We start from the raw sequence: 24,714 nt of genomic DNA, 5'->3' as shown, positions 1-24,714 counted from the left end.
GCCATCACTGGTATATAGCCAATCTATTATTTCCTTTTCCTTGAGATGCCATATTTCCTCCTCCACTGAATGAATGCTATGATCTGACAGGTTCCCTGGGGTACCCAAATATAGACCAGCATTCTTGACCAAAAAAAAAAATCTCCATCCACCTGAGGGAAAGCACAGAGCCAAGAGGGACGTGTGTCTTGACGGCAATATAGGAGGCACCTTGAGTAAAGGCTCCAGGTGCTACAAGCTCAGCCTGATGGAGAACAATGCTCTCTACACATGGCAACCAGAGCTCTCGAAGTTTTGCTGGATCTCTGTCTCAATTATTTAGCCAAATCTTGGAATTCAGCCTGAGTCTTGTTTTACTTGTCCTTAAATTGCAATTATTTTGCCCTTCCTGGGGAAGGCAGGGTGGGCTTGTGCCACTCGATTCCTAACTATGGGACAAGCCTGGTCCTGATAATCAGGGCCAGGGTTGTGACCAATGAGGAGGAGGTCTGAACAAGGCCACTCAACAGAAATTGCCCTCCTAGATGTCCCTGCTCCACTTGTGGAACTGCACTCCTTTCATAACAGGGCATGGCCCTGAACCATCAAAACCTGACAGGATTTTTAATTAATCAAGCAGTTAAATCCTGCCACTTTAATCACCAAGCACAGGACCTTTTCAGCCCTGGAGCTCCACGTGACTGGAATGTCTTATCCTTGTGCTGTAGGAGGCGTCTTAAGATTCCTTTTCCCTCCTCGACCTTTCAGCCTCTCACTCCACTTGTTCATCTCCTTTTGCTAATTTAGCTGGTGTGATGAGCTAACTCACCAGCCCACCTCACTGTCCACCCTGCTGTCATCCTGAATACCACAGCAGGTCAGTAGTTACTGCCTACCATCCCAGAGGGTCATGGGTAAGATTTAAGTCATCTGTCTGGAACAAGTACCAGAGTCATCTGACAGCCCCACCCAGCCACCAGCCAGCGCCCAGGCCCCACTGAGTTAGAATGACCTTCCATCTCAACCTCCCCATGTGTCCAACACCAAAAAACCACAGCTCTGGGAACGACCATGGCCTACCACACACTGAGTCAGGTCATGATATTTCCCAGGTGATAGAAGAGCACTATCTAAGGGCCTAAGCTACTTTTTCTTAAGAGGTACTGAGACTATCCTAGAGACGTTATTGGCCTGGAGATGTAACCAGGGCCTGACCAACAGAAAACAAAAATCTTGCAAAGTCAGGAGCTCCTCCCTCAGGCTGCTGACACAGGGACCAGCAGGGACAACCCAGATGGAGGAATGGAGGTCCCCCAAGGCCCACCTTCTGTTTGCACAGGCTAGGATCAATTGCTTCAATTCCACACTAGGAGGCAAAATGGACACAGTGCTGGACTTGAAGTGCGGAAGACTCGAGTTCAATTCTGGCCTCAGACGCTCCCTAACTGTGTGACTCAGGCAAGTCATCTAACTTTTCTCATCTACAAAACGGGGATCTAGATCAAAGAGCTTTCTGTATCGTCCAACAGTCTTTGGCCTCTCCCATTCCTTCTTCATGATTCATGTTTTCCAATATATTTTTCACAATACTCATTTATTTCTACCTTTTCGTTGAAGTCACACAGGATCAAAGGATATGTTAATTTAATTTGGAGAAATCAAGTTCCTGCTAGAATGTCTCTACCTCATCAGCTGCAGAAGGTACTGGGACATAAACAACTCTTTTTCATAGCCATCTTTTTGCAAGTACATGTCATACGTCACAAGCAAAGCAACCATGAGCACTATGTTTCTTGTTGCTCTGAAGCACATGATAAACCAAGTCCTCCAATTGCTTTATTTACCTGTCCAAGAACAGCAGAGGAGCCATCCTTCCATTAGAAGACAATTTCCTTCTTTCTTCTAGTTTCATTTATGGCCAGAACATCGAGTTTAATATGATTTAGATCAAAAAGTTATATATGCACTTGTTGGCCAGCAGATAAGGAGCCCACATTTGGAATACCAACAGCCAAGTTAAAATTATAGGTGGCCTAAAACCTGTGTTATTCTTAGTACCCTGAACCCCATTTCTACCACTCTGCAACCATCACTGCACAAGCCAGAAGAGGAGTAGAGAGGACTTGGGGCCATTTTTGTTTGTTTGTTTCATGAGGTGTCATGGTCAAAGAATCCATTACCAAGTAGCCAATGTTACTGAATGGTATACTTTACTTAATGTATTATTTAAGATGAACTATTTACATATTCTTACTTCAACTTTGGTGTTTTCTCTTTATACTTTTGTTTTAGAAGGATTTTAAAATCTTTACCCACATAAAATTAAGGGCTACCATGAAAAGAATGGTAATTAAAGCATTTCAGTTTCTTTGTTTTAAAAAGATCATTAAAAAGGCTTCATCGTATTATCCATTTACAATTAAAAACATGTAGAAAATGTCTGATAGTTTTTTTCTCTAAGAATAATTATTCACTTCCCAATGTAAACATAAAATGTTTCTTTAATTACAAGCCCTGTACTTCTACATGCCTTTTTTCTATCCCCATTACAAACAATTCAAGACTCCAAGGTTCCTTACAATCGAAGCACCTCCCACCAAAGGCATTCATGGTTTACAGACAGTATTAGCACAGCTTGGAGAATATTAAGCAACTGTTTATGTTGAGTCAGCTAATAGTGCACCAACTGTACCCTACAACTCCTGCCAAAACACAAGGGCTGTCATCATTTTAAATTAAATTATGGACCACAGTATCTTGAAAATCTTTCCTTTAAACACTGGAATGCTAAATCATACTTTCATGTCCTCTAAAGCACAATCAAACTGAGGGACCAGATGGCCCAAAGGGATCCACAATGTTTTACCATCCTAGAGCCCAATCTGTGCTAGAACACTGCCCCCAAACGGTTAAAATCTCCTGTCTCTAAGCTGGCCAATATGAAATGGTCTGATCTTCTTCATCCAGTTATTGGTGGGAAAGTGTTCACACTGAAAAAAACCAAACTACTAGCGAAGCAAACTGGAAGAAGTTTTAGCTGAGGGCCAAAACTTAATCAGCCTCTGAGATAGGGATGCACAGATACAGAGCCAAATTAGAAAGGAAGCATTTTAGCACAGCACAGCAAAACACCACCTAACATGCCAAATTGAAAGAAAAGCTGATGTCTAAGGAGGTCACTCTTTTGCATATAATTAATACATTTCTTTGATTTTTATTTTTAGGGGACTGAAGATTTACAACTGCAACTTTTAGTATGATATAAATCAGGCTGGAAAAATATTATGCAATTTTTTTCCCATTTCAAAATAAAGGTGAATTCTCCCTTCAAATGTTTGTAGCTATGGGTATATGGTGTTTCTAGTAGGGCCTCAACATGAAAACCATGCCCATTCACCCCGAAAGGCTTACATTCTAACAAGCAGAAAATACGAATACCTTTTATACAGACCTGGTGGGGCAGAAGAATAAGTCGCATTTATTATTTACATTATAAATAATTTTCAAAATTCCTTCAGAAAAAATTACATTTTGGAATCTGAGCTTTTCATCAAGAGGCAGCCAAATGACTTTTTAAGACACAAAGTAGATGCACAATTAAAAAGGATGCTGCTGCATTGTTCAAAAGTCAGACATGAAGCAACCCCTGCTGGTTATTCCTGACAACCAAAAACATCATTCCTTAATTGTCTGAATGATTTAGGACATTCAGAAGAAAGATTCCTACGGCTCCTGGGATTTTTCCCAAAACAAATATCATATTTTCTAGAAATAATAAAGTCTAGTCAGTCAAGTAGCATTTGTTAAATGCCCACTGAGTGCCAGGCAGAGCTGAGCACTGGGCACACATAGGAAAGTCAAAAATAGTCTCTACCCTCAAGGACCTCACAGTCTCCTGGGGCGGTGGGGGGGTGCGAGGTGGGGGGACAACATGCAAAGGGCTACTTAAGTACCAACAAGATAAAGACAGGATAAATGGAGGAGAGTCTCAGGGAGAAAGGACAAAGATTTGTGAAGATCTGAGGAAAGAGACAAGAAGCCCCACCACTTAGTAATGCCAGACTAACTTCTGTTCCCTCGGGTCACTCTGCTCCTCCAAATGAAAACTCAACGACTGCTTTTCTGTACATTTTCCATTCTCGTGTTTATCAGGTGTAACCTTCCCCCCCTCCCCGCCCCCGCTGCTCTCCCCCCGCCTCAATGAGCGCTGCTGACCAATAAGTGATGGGAAGAAGCAAGACACACCTCCTAAGAGTCTCCAGAAATAAGAAGCCTCATTGCCCATGGAATCCTTAGCAGAAGTTCATCTCACCACTCCTACTGTCCATCCTCACTAACCCAAGGGCAAGAGTAAAGAGAAGAGCTAGGTGATTACATCTCTCTGCCACTGCCAGCTGCTCCCTGGGGTTCAGGGAAGAACAGAAGAATCATCGCTGCTTTCAGGGAAGACCTCTGGTTTTCAATATCTAGGACAAGTGGGATAGCTGACAAAGAGGGTGGTGTGGGGGGAAAGAGGTGGCCTCTTTCCAATGGCCCAACCATTTTTCTACATTTGCACATATTTTGGATATACAAAAAGGTGGAAAGGAAACTCTTTCTTTCTTTCCTTCTTTAATAAAAACAGGGTTACACAAAATAATTTCTATCTTTTATAAATCAGTGGCTTGGCCTAAAACGTTACTTCAGAATCTACTGAAAAGTATCCTAGCAAAACTGCCAAAATGTTGTGTGTAAAACGGCATGATCAAACGATAAGATTATGCCCAACATAACTGTACTTTCAATGAAACTATTAACCATACAAACCCCTGAATGCACAGATGCCAGACAGAGGTGGGGGCAAGAGAAATGACAGTGATCCCTTCTTCCCAGGCCCCCACACCAGCGGGAGAGCTACTGCAGTCTGACCACCCCTGCTCATTATCTATGGGCATGATGAAGCCTGAGAATTATGGGAGCTGGGAGGAGTGAAGAAACCATGGTTACTAAATAGAACCAGAAAGCTCTGATGAGACACAACCAATACTCATTTGAGGGGCTCAGCACTCCATTTTATCCATGAGGAAAGCCAACTGTAACTCCCACAGCTGTTTTCTTGCCATCATTTAAGAGGCATATTCTCCTTGTTATTTTGACCATCAATTCCTGAATTTTCTATGCTGAAGATTATTTTTTTTTAAAGTTTCTTTAAGAAACAACAGGAAATGTGTATGTATATTATGTATGTGTGTGCATGTGTGTGCATATGTGTGTGTGTGTGTGTGTGTGTGTGTGTATGTATTATAAATGCACTTACACATACTTTTCTGGTCCTGACCTGTGATTTCATTGGTGTAAGGAACTCCAGGTGTAGAAACTCCCTCCGCCAAAGAAATGAACAACTTCTCTGTAATTTACAGTCTTAGGGACTCGTCTGGGACCCTGAGAGGTTAAGCAATTTATCCAGGGTCATATAGCCTACAGGTCTTGGGGGCTGAATTTGAACTCAGGTCCTTCTGACAAAGTAATTTTCCTTAGGTGCGTATCTGATCATATCCTCTCCTCAAACTGCAGTAGCTCCCTAGGACAAAGGAGAGACTCCTCTGGTTTTTATATTCCTTCACAGCCTGACTCTAATCTATCTTTCCAGTCTCTCTGTCTGTCTCTCTCTCTCTCTCTCTCTCTCTCTCTCTCTCTCTCTCACACACACACACACACACACACACACACACACACACACACACACCCCCAGTGGTACAGTGGTTAGAGCACTGAGTCTGGAATCAGGAAGCCCTGACGTCTAGCTGTGTGACGCTAGGAAAGTCACTCAATCTCTGTTTTCCTCAGTTTCCTGAGCAACGACCTCAGCGTTATCATGAGGATCAAATGAGATAATATGTGTAAAAAGTGCTTAGTACGGTGCCCGGCGCATAGTAGGCGTCTGTCTCTGCCTCTCCATATACGGGTCTATCTCTGTATACGTGTACATATGGAAACACACACACATATTCACTCACAAAGATGAGGGACTGTTTCATTTTTTCATCCTTGTATTCTCAGCACCTAGCCCAGGGCCTGGCACATAGGACGGACCTCACACACACTTGCTGACTGATCTCTGACTCCAAGACAAGCCAGTTCCATCCCTCTATCCACCACGCCACGCCGCTTCTCCAAAAACATGTGACCCTATAAACAACGTAAACATTACTGATGCCCTTTGGTAAAAGGAGGAGACACACAGCATGGAAGTCAAACTCAACCTGAATGGCCGGCTCTAATGCAGCAGCGCCACTCTAATTGGCTGCAGGATTCCATTCTAGAGCCTTCTAACTTGGTAATGAAATAGTTTCTCACGGGCAAAAATCTCGCAGAAATTCAACTTTTGAGGCAGCGGTCAAAATTCCATCTCTGAAAATGAATGCAGGCCATTCCGCAGGATCATTGTTCCAATTGAGATTCATTAGACGCCGTGATGTGGGACATGAAATAGGTGACCTCTGCCTGCCGAAGATGAGAAGCCCAAAGCTCTGGCCTGACTCTAATACTTAAACCTCATGTACTCGCAGAGTTAACAAGGATTTGCAAGTCCTGAGGAAGCGCTTCTGATAGGGAACAACCCAATGAGCTACAGTTAAGGGGAGCCGAGTGACATTTATCCATGCTTCAGAATTTCCTATCAGGTCAGAAGTTCCTTATGGAGTAGATCAATCATTAGCCAAAGAAACAGGGACCTTGGCCAGGGAGAAGGCAGATTAGCTGTGGAGAGTCCCAAAGAGGCCTGACTAATGCTTGACTGGGCTTCACACACACACACACACACACACACACACACACACACACAGGTAACAGGACACAGGTAGGTGGCAAAGAGGATAGAGCACTAGGCCTAGAATCAGGAGGTCCTGAGCTCAAATTCAGCCTCAGATCCTAACTAGCTGTGTGACCCTGGGCAAGCCACTTAACCTCTGTCTGCCTCAATTTTCTCATCTGTATAATGGGGATAGTAATAGCACCTCCCTCTCAGGGCTGTTCTAAGGACATAAGAAGTCAATATTTGTAAAGTGCTTTGTAAACTGTAAAGTGCTACATAAATGCTTCCTCTTATAGGAATGAATGGGGCAAGGAAAGCGGAATAGAAGCAAAATTCTAGCTGGCCAGTTATTAAATCTGAACTACATTGACAAAGAAAGGGAAGGGCAGCTACTAGCATCATGTTTCTTTACTCTTCCCTATACACCACTCATCCTGGGTCTCTTGGAAAAAGGAGAGCGGCACAGTGGATGAAGAGATGGCCTCAGGGCCAAGAAGACGTGGGAACGAGTCCTGCCCTTGACACATATTGGCTGGGTGACTCTGGCTAAGCCAATTTACCTCTCTTCTGTGCTCTAAGCAACTGTCTAAGACTCCAAGTGGCAGAGAGGGTGCTGACCTGCACTGGCAGAGAGAGCTTCCTCACCTGGGAGGTCCCTCTCCCATGGAATTCCCAGGTCCACTCCTGCCCTTAACTCTTCCAATCACAGGCAGAGAGGAACTGGAAAGAGGAAAGTTGGTCATGAATTCTAGCAACCCTGACTTCGATCCCAGAATAAAGTGGTAACAAGGCTCACTAGCTAAGTAACAAGCTCAAAGTTTCAAGTCCTGAGCTTCTTCAAAGGGAAGGAGGAGACAGGCAGAATTATAATAAACCCGTCACACATTAATCCAATTTCACATCCTGCTATCTTGGCCACATCTCAAAGAAAGGTAATAAAAAGAAAATTAATTTCCACTTAGGTGAAATGGGACAGCACAGAGTTATGTGCCTGACAACCTTGGAGAGAATAGTCAACAAGCCAGCAAAGTGGTGCCGGGCCTGCAGTCTCCGGGGGAGCAGCATCTTTCTATGGGTGGCATGTCCATATCAAAGAACGGGGGCCACTAAGCATCTATTTTTTCCTACCAGGCCTATGAAGTTCATTGGTGTAGGGAGCTGCTTCGACCCCGTAGGGGAACTTTCTGCATCTGGCTGGCAGGGAACTCTCTCTTCCGATGCTGGTCAACCCCTGCTCTGTAACTTAGAGACTTGCCCAGGGTCTCCCGGGGAGCATATGCCTGAGGCAGGCCTGAAGCCTGGTCTTCCTGGCTCCAAGGCCAGCTCTCCGACCACTCTACCATGCTTCTTCCCCATCACACCAGGGGCTGCTGTTGTCTTCTTTGTCACTTGCTGTCAATCTACCAAACATGCCCTCTCACCTGGTTATGCTCGGGTTCTTTCTGTATCCTACTCAGTGGTCAGCACTGAAGGAGAGTGGAACAGCATTAAAGCTGTGGGGTGGTAAGGGTCTGTGGGAGCTAGGCTCCTAGCAAGACAAACTGGGGTACACAAGGGTCCCAGAAAGGAGGTGAGACTGTGGCCCAGTTGGAGTGGGAATTAGTTGCTGGCCTCTGACTGCTGGTTACCCATCTGATTATAACAGAGCACAGGAACAGACTGTACAGTCTGAGATGAAGCAAACACACCAATCTAACCTACCTGATATCTAGAGTTTTATTACTGTATAGAATTTAACGTTGTATAGAATAGATATGTTTATTAAAATTATTTTAAAATAGCATAGTAAAAATATTTTATATTACAGTATTATAATATTTTATAAGATATATAACATTACATTATTATATTACTTATTACATTACTATATTATTGCATAGTAGTGAGGTAGAAACGTTAGCAAGCAGCAGGAAGACAGCTTTAACAAGCATGCTGTGAAAGAATAAGCCCAGAATGATCAAGACCCTGCATCATTCCTCTGAAATACTTAAGTAAAGAAATGTGGATTTATTAATGCCCGTTACAATACCTTCTTTAAACTGGTAAGGCACATTTCACCTTTCCACATTAAAAGAAGACAGATGAGACTAACCTTGCTTTCAGTTTGCAAGGACAACCTCTAGAAATTGATAAAAATCTTTCCTCCAGCAGCCCAAGAGAGATGAAATTAAAGATGCAATCTTGTTTCTGATAGTTCTCAAACTGAAGCCTGAATAAAAGCTAAACCTGGGACTACAAATCAGAGAAAGCAGCATTTCTATATCAAATGCTAAAAAGAGTTTTTTAAAAAAAAATCTTCTGGAAGGTAGTGATTGACAAGTAAATATGAAAGATCAAAGAAGGAAGAAGAATTGAAATATCTGAATAGGCAATTTTACAGTTTCATATACTTTTATCAAGAATCAGCGTCGGAGGGTTTGTGGAAAGAAAGGAACACTAATACATTGTTGGTGGAACTGTGAATTGGTCTAACCATCAATGTGAGATTATTCCAAGAGAGTAACCAAAATGCTGATACTGATCAATCCAGAGACAAGAAGGCCAATGATAAAAGGAAAGGCCTAACATATACCAAAATATTTATAGCAGCACTTTTTGTCACAGCCAAGAACCGGAAACAAAGGAGTTATCCATCAACTGGGAATGGCACAGAAACGTAATGAAATATTATTGTACTTTAAGAAACGATGACCGTGAGGAGCGCAGAGAAGCATGGAAGACCTCTCTGAACTGATGAAGAGCGAAGTGGGCTGGACCAATAAAACAAAACACTTCATCGGTAGAACAACAAAAGAATAACTACAATAAAACCATCCCCAAAATGCTACAAAGTAACAACCAAAGAAGAGATCTGAGAAGGCATCTTCCCTGACCCCGCTGCTTTACAGAGGGGGCGGACCAGGGACGGGAACTGGCATCACGCTTTTCAATGGGTTGATTAGTTCTATTGAACTTTCTCTTCCTCTTTGTTATCATAAGGAACAGTTCTATGTGGCAGGAAATATAGCTGATGCAAAAACAAACGATATCAATAAAGATTTTATTTAAAAAATTATCTAGTGCATATTCCACTCACAAATTGTATTCTTCCTTGATTTCACTAATGTCCCCCTAAAACCAAAGTTATTAAAAACCATTAACCAAATTAAAAAACATTATGAAAAAACTGCTTTGAAGATCATAGATGCTGAGTGAAATTATCCCAGTTAGGTACCTTTGGAAGTTATATTAATTACTCAGGCTTCTAAGCAACCAAATATAGCTATTACGCTATATAGTACCTTTGGGCTTTGTAAAAATCATTCACCTCTTCCAAATTTGCCAAAATTGCAATCAGAAGTAAAACAGATACTGGCAGAAATCTACTCCCTTTTCACTCAAAATAAAGTTGTATGGCTTCTTACTCTAATTTGTCACAGATCTTAAAAGTTTTAATTTTTCTTTATCAAACTATATACAGTAATAGAATAAAAAGAAATCTATTCTAGCATACACATGACTAAGACTGCTAAATCAGCCTTGCAGATTTAGATTTAACATCACTTTTCTAGTCATGATAGCTTGAAATTTTAGTCTTATAAAACTTTTCCTTTTCTTTCATTTTTTTCTTTTGGAGGGGGAAGGCAGGACAATTGGAGTTAAGTGACTTGCCCAAGGTCACACAGCTAGTAAGTGTGTCAAGTGTCTGAGGCCACATTTGAACTCAGGTCCTCCTGACTCCAGGACCAGTGCTCTACTCACTGCACCACCTAGCTGCCCCAAAACTTCTCCTTGCCCCCACCCCTTAGCCTACTAGTCACTAAGTCTTAATCTATTTCTTCAAAGTTTCTCTCCTCTCTCTTGCTTTCTTTTCGCATGCTGCCCCCCTGGCCCAAAATGTTGTCATCTGAGGCCTAGATAATCACTTCTAACTGGTCTCCCTCTCTCCATCTCTGCTCTAACCCACCCTGCACATTACTTCCAGATTAGTTTTTCTGAAACACTGCTTTCACCAAGTCACTCCCATTCTCAAAAACCTTTACATCCTTTCCATTGGGATAATAGCCAAACTCCTTGGTCCAGTGTGGAGGATAAAGCAGTGATCAATCAAGAGACCTGGATTCTAATCCCGGCTCCACTAATAACTAACAAGGCATTGGTTACTCTGTGACTCAGTTTCCTTATCTGTAAGATATTAGACTGTGAACTCCTTGAGGGCAGGAGCCATCTTTTGCTTCTTTCTGTATCCCCAGTGCTTAGCACAGTATCTGGTACCCAGTAGGCACTTAATAAATATTTATTGGCAGACTGACTGTAAACTGAGGGACCTTCCTTTTCTAAAATGCTATGAAGCATCTACTCTAGATTTTTAATCAATTTTTACGGGTTCTGCATCAACTCTATGCTCAAGCCAGACTGTCCCTTGATCACCTGCCTCCACACCTTTGCTCACCTCCCTCTTAATGCTCTATCCTGTTCTGCTAGTCCAAATTTTACCCAGACTTCAAGTCTCACCAACTCCAGGCTAACTCGCCTGACCCCTCTCACCCACAGGGATTTCCTCCCACTTCCTCGAGCACATATTGTTTGTTCCTCTCATTGACTACTTAATCATGTACTGACTGACTCACGGCACGCTTCATACTGTTTCTCTATTCTATTTAACCTTTATATTGTGATTTAGTGGGCTTTTCCCCATGGCTAATATCCTGTTTTTTCACCTCGACAGGGAGCTCCTTGTTCACTGGCTGCTGAAGGCTCCAACCATCATCTTGAGTCTTCTTTGTGTTCTCCCACTGAACCCTGTACAGGCTTAACAGTAGGGGCAGTAGTGGGAAATGGGGAGGGGACTGGACTGACTTGGAGGAGGGAGAGGCCTGGGTTTGAATTCTGCTTTATATACCTACCAGCTCCATGATTTCAGACAAGGCGCCTATTTCCTTCATCACGATCACAATTCCCAAGGCACCTCCCTGCTTCACAGGGTCATTGTGGGGATCAGATCTAGTAACACATAGAACTTGAGCAGGGAGAGACCCCAGACATCATCTGGTGCAAGTCTCTCCTGTTACAGAAAGGGAAACTGAGTCTCAAAGAGGAAACGTGACAGGCCCAAGGTGACACAGGCAGGCAATGAATATCAGAGATGGGATTTCAACCCTGGTCTGATGAAGCCAGGGCTCTGTCCACTACATCACCTGTGAATTATTATCATTTTTATTATTAGTAGTATCAGCAGTAGCAACCATTTGGATATCTCAGACAGTTCACAAGAGCGCCCCAATGAGCCCAGTCCATGCTCCCCAGAGGGTATGTCCATGGGGGTCATGGGATTCCCCCCTGGATTCTTTTCCACTGAAACATAACGGGAAGGAGATAGAGTAGCCATTCCCAAGATGGGCTCAAGTCCAAGGGGGTTAGAAAAAGTGGTGATGAGAAGAGCCAGGCCAGTCTAAACATGGTATCCTGAATCCAAGTGAAACATGCGGCACTAGAGATTAAACAAAGAAACAGGCTCTTGGTTCATAAAACTGGGCCGATGTGATCTAGAAACAACATGGGCAGAGAGCTCATACGTTGATTACAGATGAAATGATCTGCATGTGGCACTAAATCCCAAAGTCAAAGCTGCACCGCATGAGCTGGAAAGTTACTTTTAATGGGACTGGCAGTGACCCAAGATGAAAGTTTCAAGCTGGGTTATGAAAATGGAACAAGTCCAGTCTAATGCAGCAAATAAACAACCCACAAGAATACAAACTCTAAAATGGTTAAGTTAGCTTGCTTCTCTGGGACAACGGGGAAGCTCTTTGAAAGCCCCAAAGATTCCAGGCAGCACATTTTTACACAAGCAAAGTGAACAGGACCACAATAACATTAACACAGTTAGAGCAAGGAAGGCCACTAGCTGCCAAGTTTGGGTCATCTGCATAAAGCAGAAAGTCCCTGAGCCCAGATGAACCAGAAAAGCAGCAGAAAAAACAATCTGAAAGATTATAACAAATGCAGGGAAAGGACATCTTCTACCAACTGCCATTTTGGCTTTTATGTAATTTCATTTCTCAGGAGATGCCTCTCTCTCTTCTCTCTGTCTGTCTCTGTCTTTCTTTCTCTCTCTCTGGCTCTTCTCTCTCTTTAACTTTTGACCAACAACACTACTTTGCTTTAGAAAGTTCTCTGAGGAAATCTGTAGCAAAATCCCGTAAAAACCATGGCAAGTTGGTATAACAAATTCCAGCCCATCCTCCATAAAGAAAGAAAATCTATATGTAGTATTAAATCATAATGAAGAGTTATGCGTTGGGTTTGCAAGGTTTTCTTTTTTTTTTTTTTTTTGCAGGGGGGAAGGCAGGGCAATTGGGGTTAAGTGACTTGCCCAAGGTCACACAGCTAGTAAGTGTGTCAAGTGTCTGAGGCCGGATTTGAACTCAGGTACTCCTGACTCCAGGGCCGGTGCTCTACTCACTGCGCCACCTAGCTGCCCCATTTGCAAGGTTTTCTAAAGATAATTTTAGTTGCAGAACGGCATTCTGCATGAGAGAGCAAAGGAAGAGATGTGAGAGGGCCGTCACATTTCTTGGGCCTAAACAGGAGTACAAAGTTAGATTTTAGTACCTGTAACAAATGGGGCAATGGGAAATTGTATTTTCCCACAAGAGCAATATCAAAATTTAGGGTTGTTTGTGTTCCTGACCAATAACTGTACATCATATAGACCACGGCTATGATCAATGATATGACAGAAAGGCAGACACAACAAACAGAAACCTCTATAATTATTTAAGGGAGTAAAGTTATACCTGACTTCCTATAAAATTTATTCTACCTATCAGTTATACATGGAGTCCCAGTGTATTATAAAATATACAGAGAGCACATAAAAAGGCAACTCTATTGCCCATAAATTTGACTTAATCCTGATATGTTACCTATACTACATGATAGATGAAACACATAATTTTTTTTAAATTTTAAACAATTTTTAAAAGAATATTTTCATTTATTTTCTTACATAGAGATAATTTTGTTTTGTTTTTGTTACTTTCACTGTAACCATCAGGGAAAGGGATATTAAACAGCAAAATCTGAATAAATTTAAGAAGGAATCAGACTCTGTTGTTTAGCTTCAACCATTTTTTTTTAAAAACTTTTAAAAAAATTTGTTAATTGCATTCCCTAGCTCCCTCCCATTTTCCTTGTTTAAAGAATGGCTCTCTAGCAGGGGAGTTTGAGGTAATACAATAACAAGATATATCAACAAAATTTTAAATTAAAAACAATAAAAGAGCATAAGAAAAAAGAGAGGGAATTAGAGAAAGAAAACTAAACAAAGCCAAACTATACTTTTAAATTAAAGATTAATTTTAAACTTAACATTTTAAAGGGCTTTTGGGGGTTGATTTAGGATGGACTAGCTCTAGGGAGGTATGGGGAGGGAAGCTGGACCAATATTTTATTTTGATTTAACAGAGGTATTCAAAATGACTCTCTTAGCCTTGTGGCTTGGCTGAAAGTTGGGCATGTTCTTTAAAACAAAAACCAAAAAAACAGTCCTTGTCGTCATCTAAATAGGTGAAGGTCTCATTAAGGATGTCCAAGACTCAACCTGGCCAAAAGTTCCAAGAATATTACCTAATGAGCTGTACTAAAACCATTGGGGGTTTCTGCTTATTTGTTTTAATTATTGTTTTTTACTCTTCCTCCATATATGTATGTATATATATACACAAGTGTGTATATGTATATACACATTTCCGCATGTGCATATGTATACCTGTTATTACATACATGTATATGTGTATACATATGCATACATATGTACACGTATACATGTGCACTGACAGCTTATTAAGCTTTAATAGCTTAAGGCTGTAATTATATTTTGGGGACACCCTGTAGCTGGGTAGGTCACTTAACATCGATCAGAATCTCAGTTTCTTACAATAAAATAAGGTATATAAAGTACTTTGCAAGTTTTAACACACTACATAAATCCTGGTTGTTAGCTAAGTAATTCCCATGTGGAAAGATCAAAACCCAACCCAAGGGGCTGACACAGGCTTCCAGGAGGAAGAGGTATTTGAGCTGGTCTTTGAGGTATGGGAAGGAGTACAACTACACCATCATCCCACTTCTTGCTTTTGCTCTGGTTATTCTCTTCTGGAATTCCAGGCATAACAGCCAGAGCAAAAGCAAGAAGGCAGGATGATGGTGTAATGCACATTCAATAGCACAAAGCCATCCAGTGTGGCTGGAGCATAAGAATACATAGATGGAAGTAATATGAGCCAAGGTGAGGAAGACACAGTTAGATCAAGCTGTGAAATGCCTGTAATGTCAGGCAAAGGGAGGCTAGCGGACACCACCAAAGAGAAGAGTAATGTGTAAGAAGGATCACTGTTGCACCAAGAGGTATGTGGGCTGTACTGGAGTAGGGAGAGGATGGAGTTGGGAGGACCCACAGAGAGATTACCGCAATAATGGAGAGAGGTGGTAATTAAGAGCTGAACTCTGGGGTGGCAGTGGTAAGAAACGATGGGATCCAGTAAGTGATTGGATACCCAGAGTAAGAGAGGAGAGTCAGCTATAACCCCAAGGTTATGCATACAGGACACAGGAAGAATGGGAAAACCACAGAGGAAAAACAGAATAGACAGAAGGGGCAGGTTTAGGGGGAAGATACTGAGTTCACCTGGGAACAGGTTAAATTTGCAAGAATGGTGAGACATCTGGGTGGAGATATCCCGTGGGCAGCTGGAGGTGTAGGTCTGGAGTACAAAAAGTTCAAGGCTAGACAGAATTGACTTTGGAGTCATCTACAAGGAGATGATAGTGGAAATCATAGTAGAATATAAGATTATCAAAGAAAAATGTGGAGAAAGAAGAGAATGTAACCTTGGGGGACACAGGAAGAGAATGACGAGCTGGTGAAATGGATAGAGAAGAAGCAATTACAGAGGCAGAAGAAGAATCAAGTGAATGTGGTATCTCTAAAATGAAAAAATTTAGGAGGGGGTAGAAAGTAGTGCAAAAAGCCACCAAGAGCTCTAGGAGGATGAAGATTGAAAAAAGGCCATTTAACAAACAATTCTATAGGAATCAGACTGCCAGCTTCTTGAGAGGAGGAACTGTCTTTTACCTTTGTTCATATACCCAGTACCTGGCACCCAGTAGGCACTCATTAAATGCTTGTAGATTTGACTTGACTTCTTGGCTAGGACAAAAATACCTTATTAGTCTCTTTCTAGGAGGCGATCTCTATAACTTATATGTACATATATATAGTTAACTTAGTATTTATAATTTTGGTATAACTACAATATAAGATCTTATTAAAATTGGACATAGTTGCATAAAGATTATGCTTTTATAATGGCTGATTATTTTTGGAGGAAAAAGCTAATTTTTTTTTAAAAGTACTTCTTATGAGAACTAGAGAAAAAAATGAGGTTATTAACGAGGCTATCGGGAGATAGGTAAAAAAGGTAAAAATTCTGATTTGGAGGCCATTGGTAGGTACAAATAAAATCTAAAGAGCTGCACCTGAAGTGTAAAAAGTAGCTGCCCTCTATTAAAATGGACCTTAGAACTTATCGATGTGGCTGTGCCCTCCAAAGACGCCGATCCCAACCTACCTGTGCCTGCCTATCCTATGTACCTCTCATCCATATCCTCCCATGAAGTTAGCCACAGTGGTCTGTCTGCCCAAAGTGCTAGAAACATCCCTCAGTTTCTCTTGATATCATGAAATACTATCTTGAAGTAAGAAATGACGTAAGCCATAGATTCACAGAAGCCTGGGAAGACTTGTATAAACTGGTGCAGAGTAAAGTGAGCAGAACCAGGAGAACAATTATACAACAATAATGACACTGTAAAAACAAGCAACTTTGAAGGCTGTAAGAACTCTGAACGATGCAATGACCAACCATGATTCCAGAGGATGACTGACAAAGAATGTTACCAACCTCTGGACAGAGAAGTGATTAATTCAAGATGCAAAATGAAACATACATTTGTAGACGTGGCCAAATACGGGACTCTGTTTTGTTTGCCTATGCACATTTTTGTTCCAAGGGTTTTGTTTTTCCTTTTTTTCCCCTTTTAAATCAAAAGTGGGCTAGGTGGGAGTGGGAAAATAAAAATTTTTTCAAGATCTATCCAAGTGGTACAATGACCAGAAACCTTCACTTGGTTCTTCCACTTTTTCAGGGAGTTTTCAGCTAAGTTGACTTTGGACCACAATAAAATGCCAGCAGCTATCATAAGTACTACATATCTCAAGGAAATATGATAAATTCATTCCATGTTTCAGGTTACTGCTATCATCTGGAAAATGAAACTGAGTTAGAATATACCTGGCTTGGAAGACTTTATCTGCTGCTTAATTTTCATGACTTCTTCTGCCGATAAATCTCCTTTTTTCAGCACAACAACTTGTGGCTGCTCATCTTCATTGTCACTCCTGTCATCATCTCCTTCAGGGATTTCAGGCTGAATTTTCTAGAAAAAAATCCCCAAACACAAGGCAGATCACTACCCTCAACCAACTCCACATCTCTGAAATTACAAAATGAAGGGAAAATAGAACTTACTAAGTAAATAACATAACCTTACAAATATGTCCTTACTAAGTAAATAATCGCTCCCAATAAATTCCGCAGTGACTGAAAGGCAAACACCGTACCTCATGCCATCCTACCTCATTTCCTCCACTTGTTAAAACATTTGTTCATTTCCTTCTCTTACATGATATTCTCAGCTTACCAACATGTACGAATTCCATCACTCTTATAATCCCACTGGAACGAACGAAAGGCCCAAGAGACAAGAGAAATGATTATTGATAACCAATCATTAATAGTCATTTCTCTCACCGCCCCTTCTATACAATCTTCCTGTACCAATCTGAAGAGATGCCCTGTCTTTCTTGAGCCCTGCTGTGAGTACATCTCTCTTTTCTCATTTCCAACCAACCAACGATCACTAATTCTCAGAAAGTACTGTTTACACTAACTCCAATACTTCAGGAATTTGTGGTTTCATTGGTCAGTCATGCTTTCCACCAATGAAGACTACAACCCCTTTAGAACTTAGCAGATGGCTTTCTTGTCTCTCCCACTGGACCGCCGGCTCCTTGGACTGTCTTTCACTTTTGTATCTTCAGCATTTAGCACCGTGTCTCGAACACAATAGGTGCTTAATAAATGCACAACTGTAGCCAAGCTCGAGTAGAGCCTCTGCAAACCCGACAGCCTAGCCTGTCACCTGGCCTACACGCAAAGTCTTTCCAGTTTGGTGTAATAACAACAACAGCAAACCAGCATTTTTATTGTGTTCTAATTTTACAAAGTTCTTTACAGATGTTACCTCACTTAATCCTCACAACCCTGAGAGAGAGGGGCTGTTATTAATCCCCATTTTATAAATGAAAACACTGAGGCTGAAGGAGAGAAGTGACTTAGCTGGGGGTAACACGTAGCCTCGGCTCATCCTGCCTCTAAGCCTCGAACTCCAGTGACCATGTCACCAAGTAACAGCTTATCCTCCCTGCACAGAGACCCCAGGACAAGCCCCATGCTACAGAGTCATCAGTGCAGGACTTCGGGGGACGTGGTATATAACAGACCTACTATGTAACATCTACTATTGGGTCTTATCCGGTTGTGGTAGAGACTTGAAGTCAGAAGCCATGGTTACACACCTCAATTGGCCACATGTCATCAGCACAACCTTGGGCAAATCACTAACCTCTAGTTCTGTGGGCCTCAGTTTCACCATCTGTAAAATGAGACAGTGGGACTAAATGGTCTCTAAGAACCCTTCTGGCTCTCACACTGTGTGACTGTCACGTGTCTGCCTGCCTTCTCGACCGCTGTCTGTGTCTTGGCGGGACAGCTATGAAAGGTGCCTGACTCAGTGGCATCTGTAAATTAGGTACAGGATAAATGCTCTGAAAGAATAAAATGAATAACGAACATAAAATCCTTTGGGATATTGATGAGGCTGAGATCTGGATGTTCTGGTTTGCCTTTAATCAATCCCTTCACGGGAATGACTGGCTGAAAAACAAAAGGAAACGTCTCTAAACAAGTGCAAAAGCAGTCACTGGGAAGGAGCTAAGCTTTTCTGAATTAGTTTCCAAAAAGGCCTAGTGAAGTCTATTGAGAACCTTAATTACAGAATGATTTCTCCTCATGCTGTACTCTCTCCCCCATGTTCACAAATCACAGGAAAGCTCACTTAACAAGGCCAATTATGCTACTAAGATGAATTAGAATGTAGGCTTATTCATTGCCCAAGGAGTACAAAAGAACACAGTTCACTTCTCCGTCTCTTAATTCCCCAGGTCAAATTTGTAAACAGGGATTGATCTGGAATTAGAACCAATCAAGATTACCATCAACATGAAATGTCTTTTATTACTGTTCTTTGAAGGGTAAGCTAAAATGTGGTGCATCTGGGAGTAAGTGAATGAAGGAATGAATTTGAAAGAGCATTTTACTGCATGCTTACTATGCACTAAGCACTGACTATACAGATAGAAAAAGCTTCCTTCCCTCAAGGAACTCATACTCTAATTGGGTTGGGCAACTTACAAAACAAAGTTGAGTGGCTGGGCAGATGGTAAGGCCGGGCAGACCTCAGGAGCCAGAGGCAGGGCAGATGGCAGCAAGGCTTGCTGGCACCCCTCTCCTCAGAATGATTAGTCATTGGTGCCCATCTCATCAAAGAAGGGGGAGGTACCACTACCATCCAGAAGTCCTAGATGAGTTCTGACACTATGGGTGCCACACTTGGGTTGGAGTCCAAATTGTCAAATGGACAAAGCTGATCTTAATTAATTTCCTATATTACTTGTAATACCTTCTTTTCACTTCTCTACCCTTTTTCCCCAGTGTTCTGTCCCCCACATACCCAGGATCCTCTGGATTTCTTCCAAAGAACCTCTGTTCCCAGCAAACCACCTGGGACTTCTCTCCCTAACTGCAGTACCAAGCTCTAACATGGGCCCTCACCCTCTCCCTCTGGGCTTTCCCCAAAAGAAATTCTCTCTTAAAAGAGGCAATCTTCTCTGCTTTAAAATGTTCACACTAAGGTATGACTGTCTAATGGCTGCATATAAAACTGGAAGTTTACTAAAACAAAAGAATCTCAAACTAGTAGAATGTTTAGAGATGTTTTTGAGGACAAAGGCTGCTTCTACTTGCCCACATCATGGCCATGCCCACTGCAAAAATGTGATCTCTTCCCATTTCAATAACTGAAAGCCAGGTGGTGTTAGAGAACAGTTACGTTCTCAAAATCTAAATACAGGCACACCCCTGCCTAACATTCTGCAAAAACAAGATGTTAGGAGGAAGGTTGTCAAAGGGAGCAGGATTCTGCAGATTCAAGGTTTTAGTTCTGTACTTTATTAAGGCCATTACTGTGAAATGAGGTGGGGGTGGAAGGAAGGGTGCAGAGAGAACCCTTATGTGCAATATATCTTATAAAGACTCCTCTACCTTAAAAACAAAACCTAGTGGTTTCAAAAAGGCAGTCCCAATAGAAGCTATTAAACTCACTTTTATCTAATAATAATTTTTTTTAGCATATGCCACAAAAACTATTTCAAAAGCAATATTCTTATTTCCTAAGAAAGGAGAGGCCATTACTAAACAGCTTCCTTAGTTTATAAGGCCAGATACAGAGATCCTCTATCACCAAGCTGTGTTAACTCAGAAGCCTGAAATAATAGGGTGTTCTCTCTTTTCTATCATTTATACTACCAAGCTTCAAGACCCTAAAAAAACTCGTTTCTATTGAGTTATCAGAGTTCTACAGCATAAACACTGTGCTTTTTTTAGTGTAGTTTAATAAAAATCATCTTTAATGTTATCAGTTCTATCAATGCATACTTGGTAGAATACATTTTGTACTCCATCTGCTGGCTGGCTGGCCTTAGGGTCTATATTATTAGCAAATTTCTCAGTTACAGTATTGGATTTTTTAATTAAAAACTGGAGAAAAAAAATCTAAGTATCTCAGGCATATTCCCCAGAGTTCTAGAGGCTTTAATTAAATTGTAAAAAATTTTATGTAAACAAAAATTCTGGGAGCCAGGCAGCACTATATGTCATAGTACGGGAAGGGAAGAAGAAATACTCATTAAAAGGTTTATGTAACAAAACTTTAAAACAATATTTTAAAATATCAACATTTTAGGTGGGTTTTTTCTACTGCTATTAGATGTTTATTAGTTCTGTTGAGTTGGATGAATTGTCAGGGGACAAAAAGGAGTAGAAATTTATAAATTGATTCTAATTTCTTACTGCCAATACTATACTCAAGCTAAGTTGAAAGGTATAAAAATGAAGTAACTCTAATAGTGCTTGGGCTGTTATAAAAAAAAAAGCAGAAGAATGATTTTCATTTAAATTGAGTTACAGCTAGGGAAAATCTGTCCCCTAGCCTTTGAGAGAGGATTGGACTAAACAGCCTACAGTGGGTGAGTGAATATTGAACCATATGAAGAGATGATGCTTAGGTCAGGCGTTTTATGTCAGTCTGTAGTTGAGTAGTTGGGAAGATGATTAGAGATCTTTGATACTAATGCCAAGGTTGAAGTACTGTATCCTCACGTGTGCCAACTGGATTTGAGATGTCACCTGGGGGCAGATTCCTTTCAATCCTAGAAGCTGGGCCTTTGGCCACTAGGAAATTTGGGAATGTTGTGAATGGATTAATGTAAAACCATTACCGGAAAAATAACTCAAAATGGTGCTATTCTCATGCTAGGCCAGTAATCTCATGTTTGTAAGCTAAAAGGGTCCTTGGCCTTAGACTGAATACTTTCTGGACCAGACACTCCTTTGAAAAATAGTCTCTTAATGCTGAATATTTTTGGTTTTAATTATCATGGCTCTGTAGCTTTGGTTTCCAACAGAGAGTTGTCCAGAAACATTTCCTAGAAGGCGGATGGAAAAAGAGGTAGCCCATTTGTGCCATGCGCATCTCTCCATTCCCCTACGGGTCACTTACACGTTTGATTCTTGGAGATACTGAGGTTTCAAGATTCCTAGTCACACAGCATCACCAGGCCAACACTGATATTACCGCCTTAAACCCTATGTTCATTTTGGCCTCTACATATCACCCCTTGACTAGAGGTGTCTCTTCCCTCTTCCCTACAGCTGAAACTTTCCACCTCTTTCCAGGCCTCAGCTCTAATCCTGCTTCCTCTGTGAAACTGTCCTGGACTATTCCAATCCTACTCAGTACCTAGTCCCTATCAAGAATGTAGTTCTTAATTATACAGTACCCTGAACATAGAGGGCTCAAGGGAAAGGGGAGTCAGGGAGACTCAGGTTAAAGTCCTGTCTCTTACACATGGGGATGAGTGGGGGCTGTATGACCAGGGGCAAGTCACTTAAGGACTAAGACTCTAAGTTACAGGTGAGCTGCTCAGCTGTATCAATGGCCTTTCCTCACCAGGAGCTCTTTGTATCTAGGAAATAGCAGGTCCAGAACAAATTAAAATACAGGATAATGCTCTCCCATGGGTTCCTGTCACCCCAGCCTTGAGAAGCCAGGAAGCCTGTTTTATACTTCAGTATGCCTACGCCTCTTAGCAGTAAAGGGCAGGTACTGGTGGTATTCAGTGAACACTTCAAGGGCGATTTGCAAGGGGTGAGCCCTCTGAAATGAGAGCAGAGAGTGAGGCCGCACTGGAGTCCTGCAGAACTGAGCACCAAGATGAGGAAAGCTGTGGACCGCCACAGAAAGCATAGAAAGGTCAGCTTCACCAACGTACCCCATCTCTGACTGAGGCTGAAGAATGCCGATGAATGAGGGACTTGGCTGGGACACATAGTACCTATGATATCATGGACAAGTTACATAACCCAAGTCTTTTTTTCTCTCCCATAAAATGGAGATATTGGAGTATATGAGCCCTTTTTCTTTCTTAGTAGCTAGTGTTCATTAGTGACCGTATCCCCAAAATTCAACCACCTGGCAGTCAACCTGACAGTGACGGCCTCTCACTATTTAACTAAACTGGCCATCAGACAACAGCGTGGCCAGGGCTGCACTCAAAACCTTTCCAGGTCACGTGTGGTCCAGCAAGTTCTAGCCTTCAAGATCCAAACCTCATCCATGCCTTAGAGAATTAGAGCAGCTGCTTTCACCAAGGCTCAGGCAACACCTAATTTCTCCTGGATTGAATGTCAGGGTCTTGTGTTAATAAAGGGTTGTGTGAAATTTGTGCTTAGGAGAGTTCACACCTTTTCTGGTGTGAACAGGACTGCTCAAGACCCAGTGGCCTCAAAGACTGAATCCCTCAAAGCCCATCACCTGACTGTATTCCCCCCATGGCTTCGCTGTTAGAGTACCTTAGATTTAGAGCCCAAAACACTCTGAAGAGGACACCTATTCTAACCTCCTTGCCCTGGGTTCCAGTCTCTCCACTTCCTTGGTAAATTTTTCTGGAAAAAGTTAATTTGAGAGTAGTTTGTTTTTTTTTTTAATTTTTATTTTTGCTGCTGGCCAGGCATGCAAGCAAAACAAACTAGTTACAGCTCTGACAGCCATGTATCAAATCCAAGTCCTGTACTGGACACAAGTCAGCTGTATGACGATGGGCTGGTCAACTAGCTTCTCAGACCCTCCAGACTACACTCTAAGCTACACAGGCCAATAACTGGTCCAAACTGCTCCCCCTTCCCTCCAAGGCCCCCCAAGTGGGCCAGGAGTCAGAAACAGCTGAGTTCAAATCCAGCCGCTGACGCTTACTAGATGTGTGACTCTGGGTAAGTCACTCAACCTCTGTCTGCTGGCCTCAGTTTCCCTCTCTGTGGAATACTAACAGCACGGACCTTCTAGGGGGGTGGTGAGGCTCAAATGAGATGATAATTGTAACGCGTTTCTGCAAACCTTAAAGTGCCAGGTGAATGTGCTCTATTTCATTCCTGTTGCATCATCAAGAGGTGAGGGATCCGCCCTCCTCCAGCAGCGACGACAATCACTAAAGTTTATGCAACATTTTTAAAATTGCAAGATTCCTGGCATGCATCGTCTCTTCTGAGGGGGGGGAGGAGCTGCTAATCTAGCCCTGTTTTACAGACCAGGAAACTGAGGCAGACGCGGGAGAAGTGACCTGCCCAGGATTACCCAGCCAGGAAGTGTTAGAGGCACGATTTGAACTCGAATCTTGCGTGTGGTTCACAGTCCAAACCTTCCCCTCCCCTCGCTGCTCTCGCTCCGTGACAGGGCGCCCCCTTTGGCTGGGGGACCGAGCTGCGCCGGAGCCCACAAGGTTTGGCCTGACCCAGCCGGCGGCCCGTAGAGCGCAGCAGCAACCGGAAGTGAAGGGGCCCGGGCTGAATTTCCTTAGCAACTCGAGGGGCGGGACAAGTTCCTCCTCACCTTGGTTTCTACGGTGGGCCCCTCCTTATAGCCGACCTTCTCCTTGAAGCGGGCCAGGAATGCGGGCTCCGGCGGACGCACATATGATACCTGATTCCGCTTGCTCATGACTTCTCTGAGAGGAAGCGGCCTGGGACGGGAGAAAGGCAAAGGGGCCCCGTATCTTACCCGTCTCCCGGAAGGGAAAGTACGCCCTCTCCCACCTCGGCCTCCGTAGCGGGGGGCGGGGCCAAGGACTCCTAATCCGTGACGTTGTCCTTAGGGGGCCCTCCGTCCTGCCGCTGACTTCCGCCCCTTCCATGGCGGCTCCCGTAGCGGCTTCCAAGGGGCGTGCTCGCTCCGCCCCCTTCCGGCCTCCTAGCGCCAAATTCAAACACACCGCCATTTTGCTCCCACTCTAGGTTGCCGCTCTTCTTTAGGGCTGAGGTTGGGGTTTACATTTCGGGAGCGGGCGCGTTATGGCACCTGGTGTCAAAGGTAAGTGAGTAAATAAATGCGTGTGTACGTGTTTGCGGGGGAGGGGGTCTGCAGTCCTCCCTGCCGGGGTCCCCGAC

At 42.6% G+C, this 24,714-nt stretch overlaps 1 protein-coding gene across 1 annotated transcript in view; it reads right to left on the bottom strand.

Annotated features, from left to right (window-relative positions):
- KIAA1143 (KIAA1143 ortholog) overlaps positions 1-24,360 on the bottom strand; it is a 39,491-nt gene extending 15,131 nt beyond the window's left edge. The window contains exons 1-2 of the mRNA XM_036759457.1: positions 24,161-24,360; positions 17,110-17,254 (exon numbers count right to left, since the gene is read on the bottom strand). Of these exons, the coding sequence (XP_036615352.1) occupies positions 17,110-17,254; positions 24,161-24,268 (253 nt within the window). The 5' untranslated portion in view covers positions 24,269-24,360. The remainder of the gene's footprint in view (positions 1-17,109; positions 17,255-24,160) is intronic.
- Between the last annotated feature and the right edge of the window lie 354 nt (positions 24,361-24,714).

Source organism: Trichosurus vulpecula, chromosome 5 (genome assembly GCF_011100635.1).
Source record: "Trichosurus vulpecula isolate mTriVul1 chromosome 5, mTriVul1.pri, whole genome shotgun sequence".
Taxonomy (NCBI): Eukaryota; Metazoa; Chordata; class Mammalia; order Diprotodontia; family Phalangeridae; genus Trichosurus; species Trichosurus vulpecula.
The sequence above is the reverse complement of the archived record's forward strand: the minus strand, read 5'-3'. Positions and strand labels throughout refer to the sequence as shown.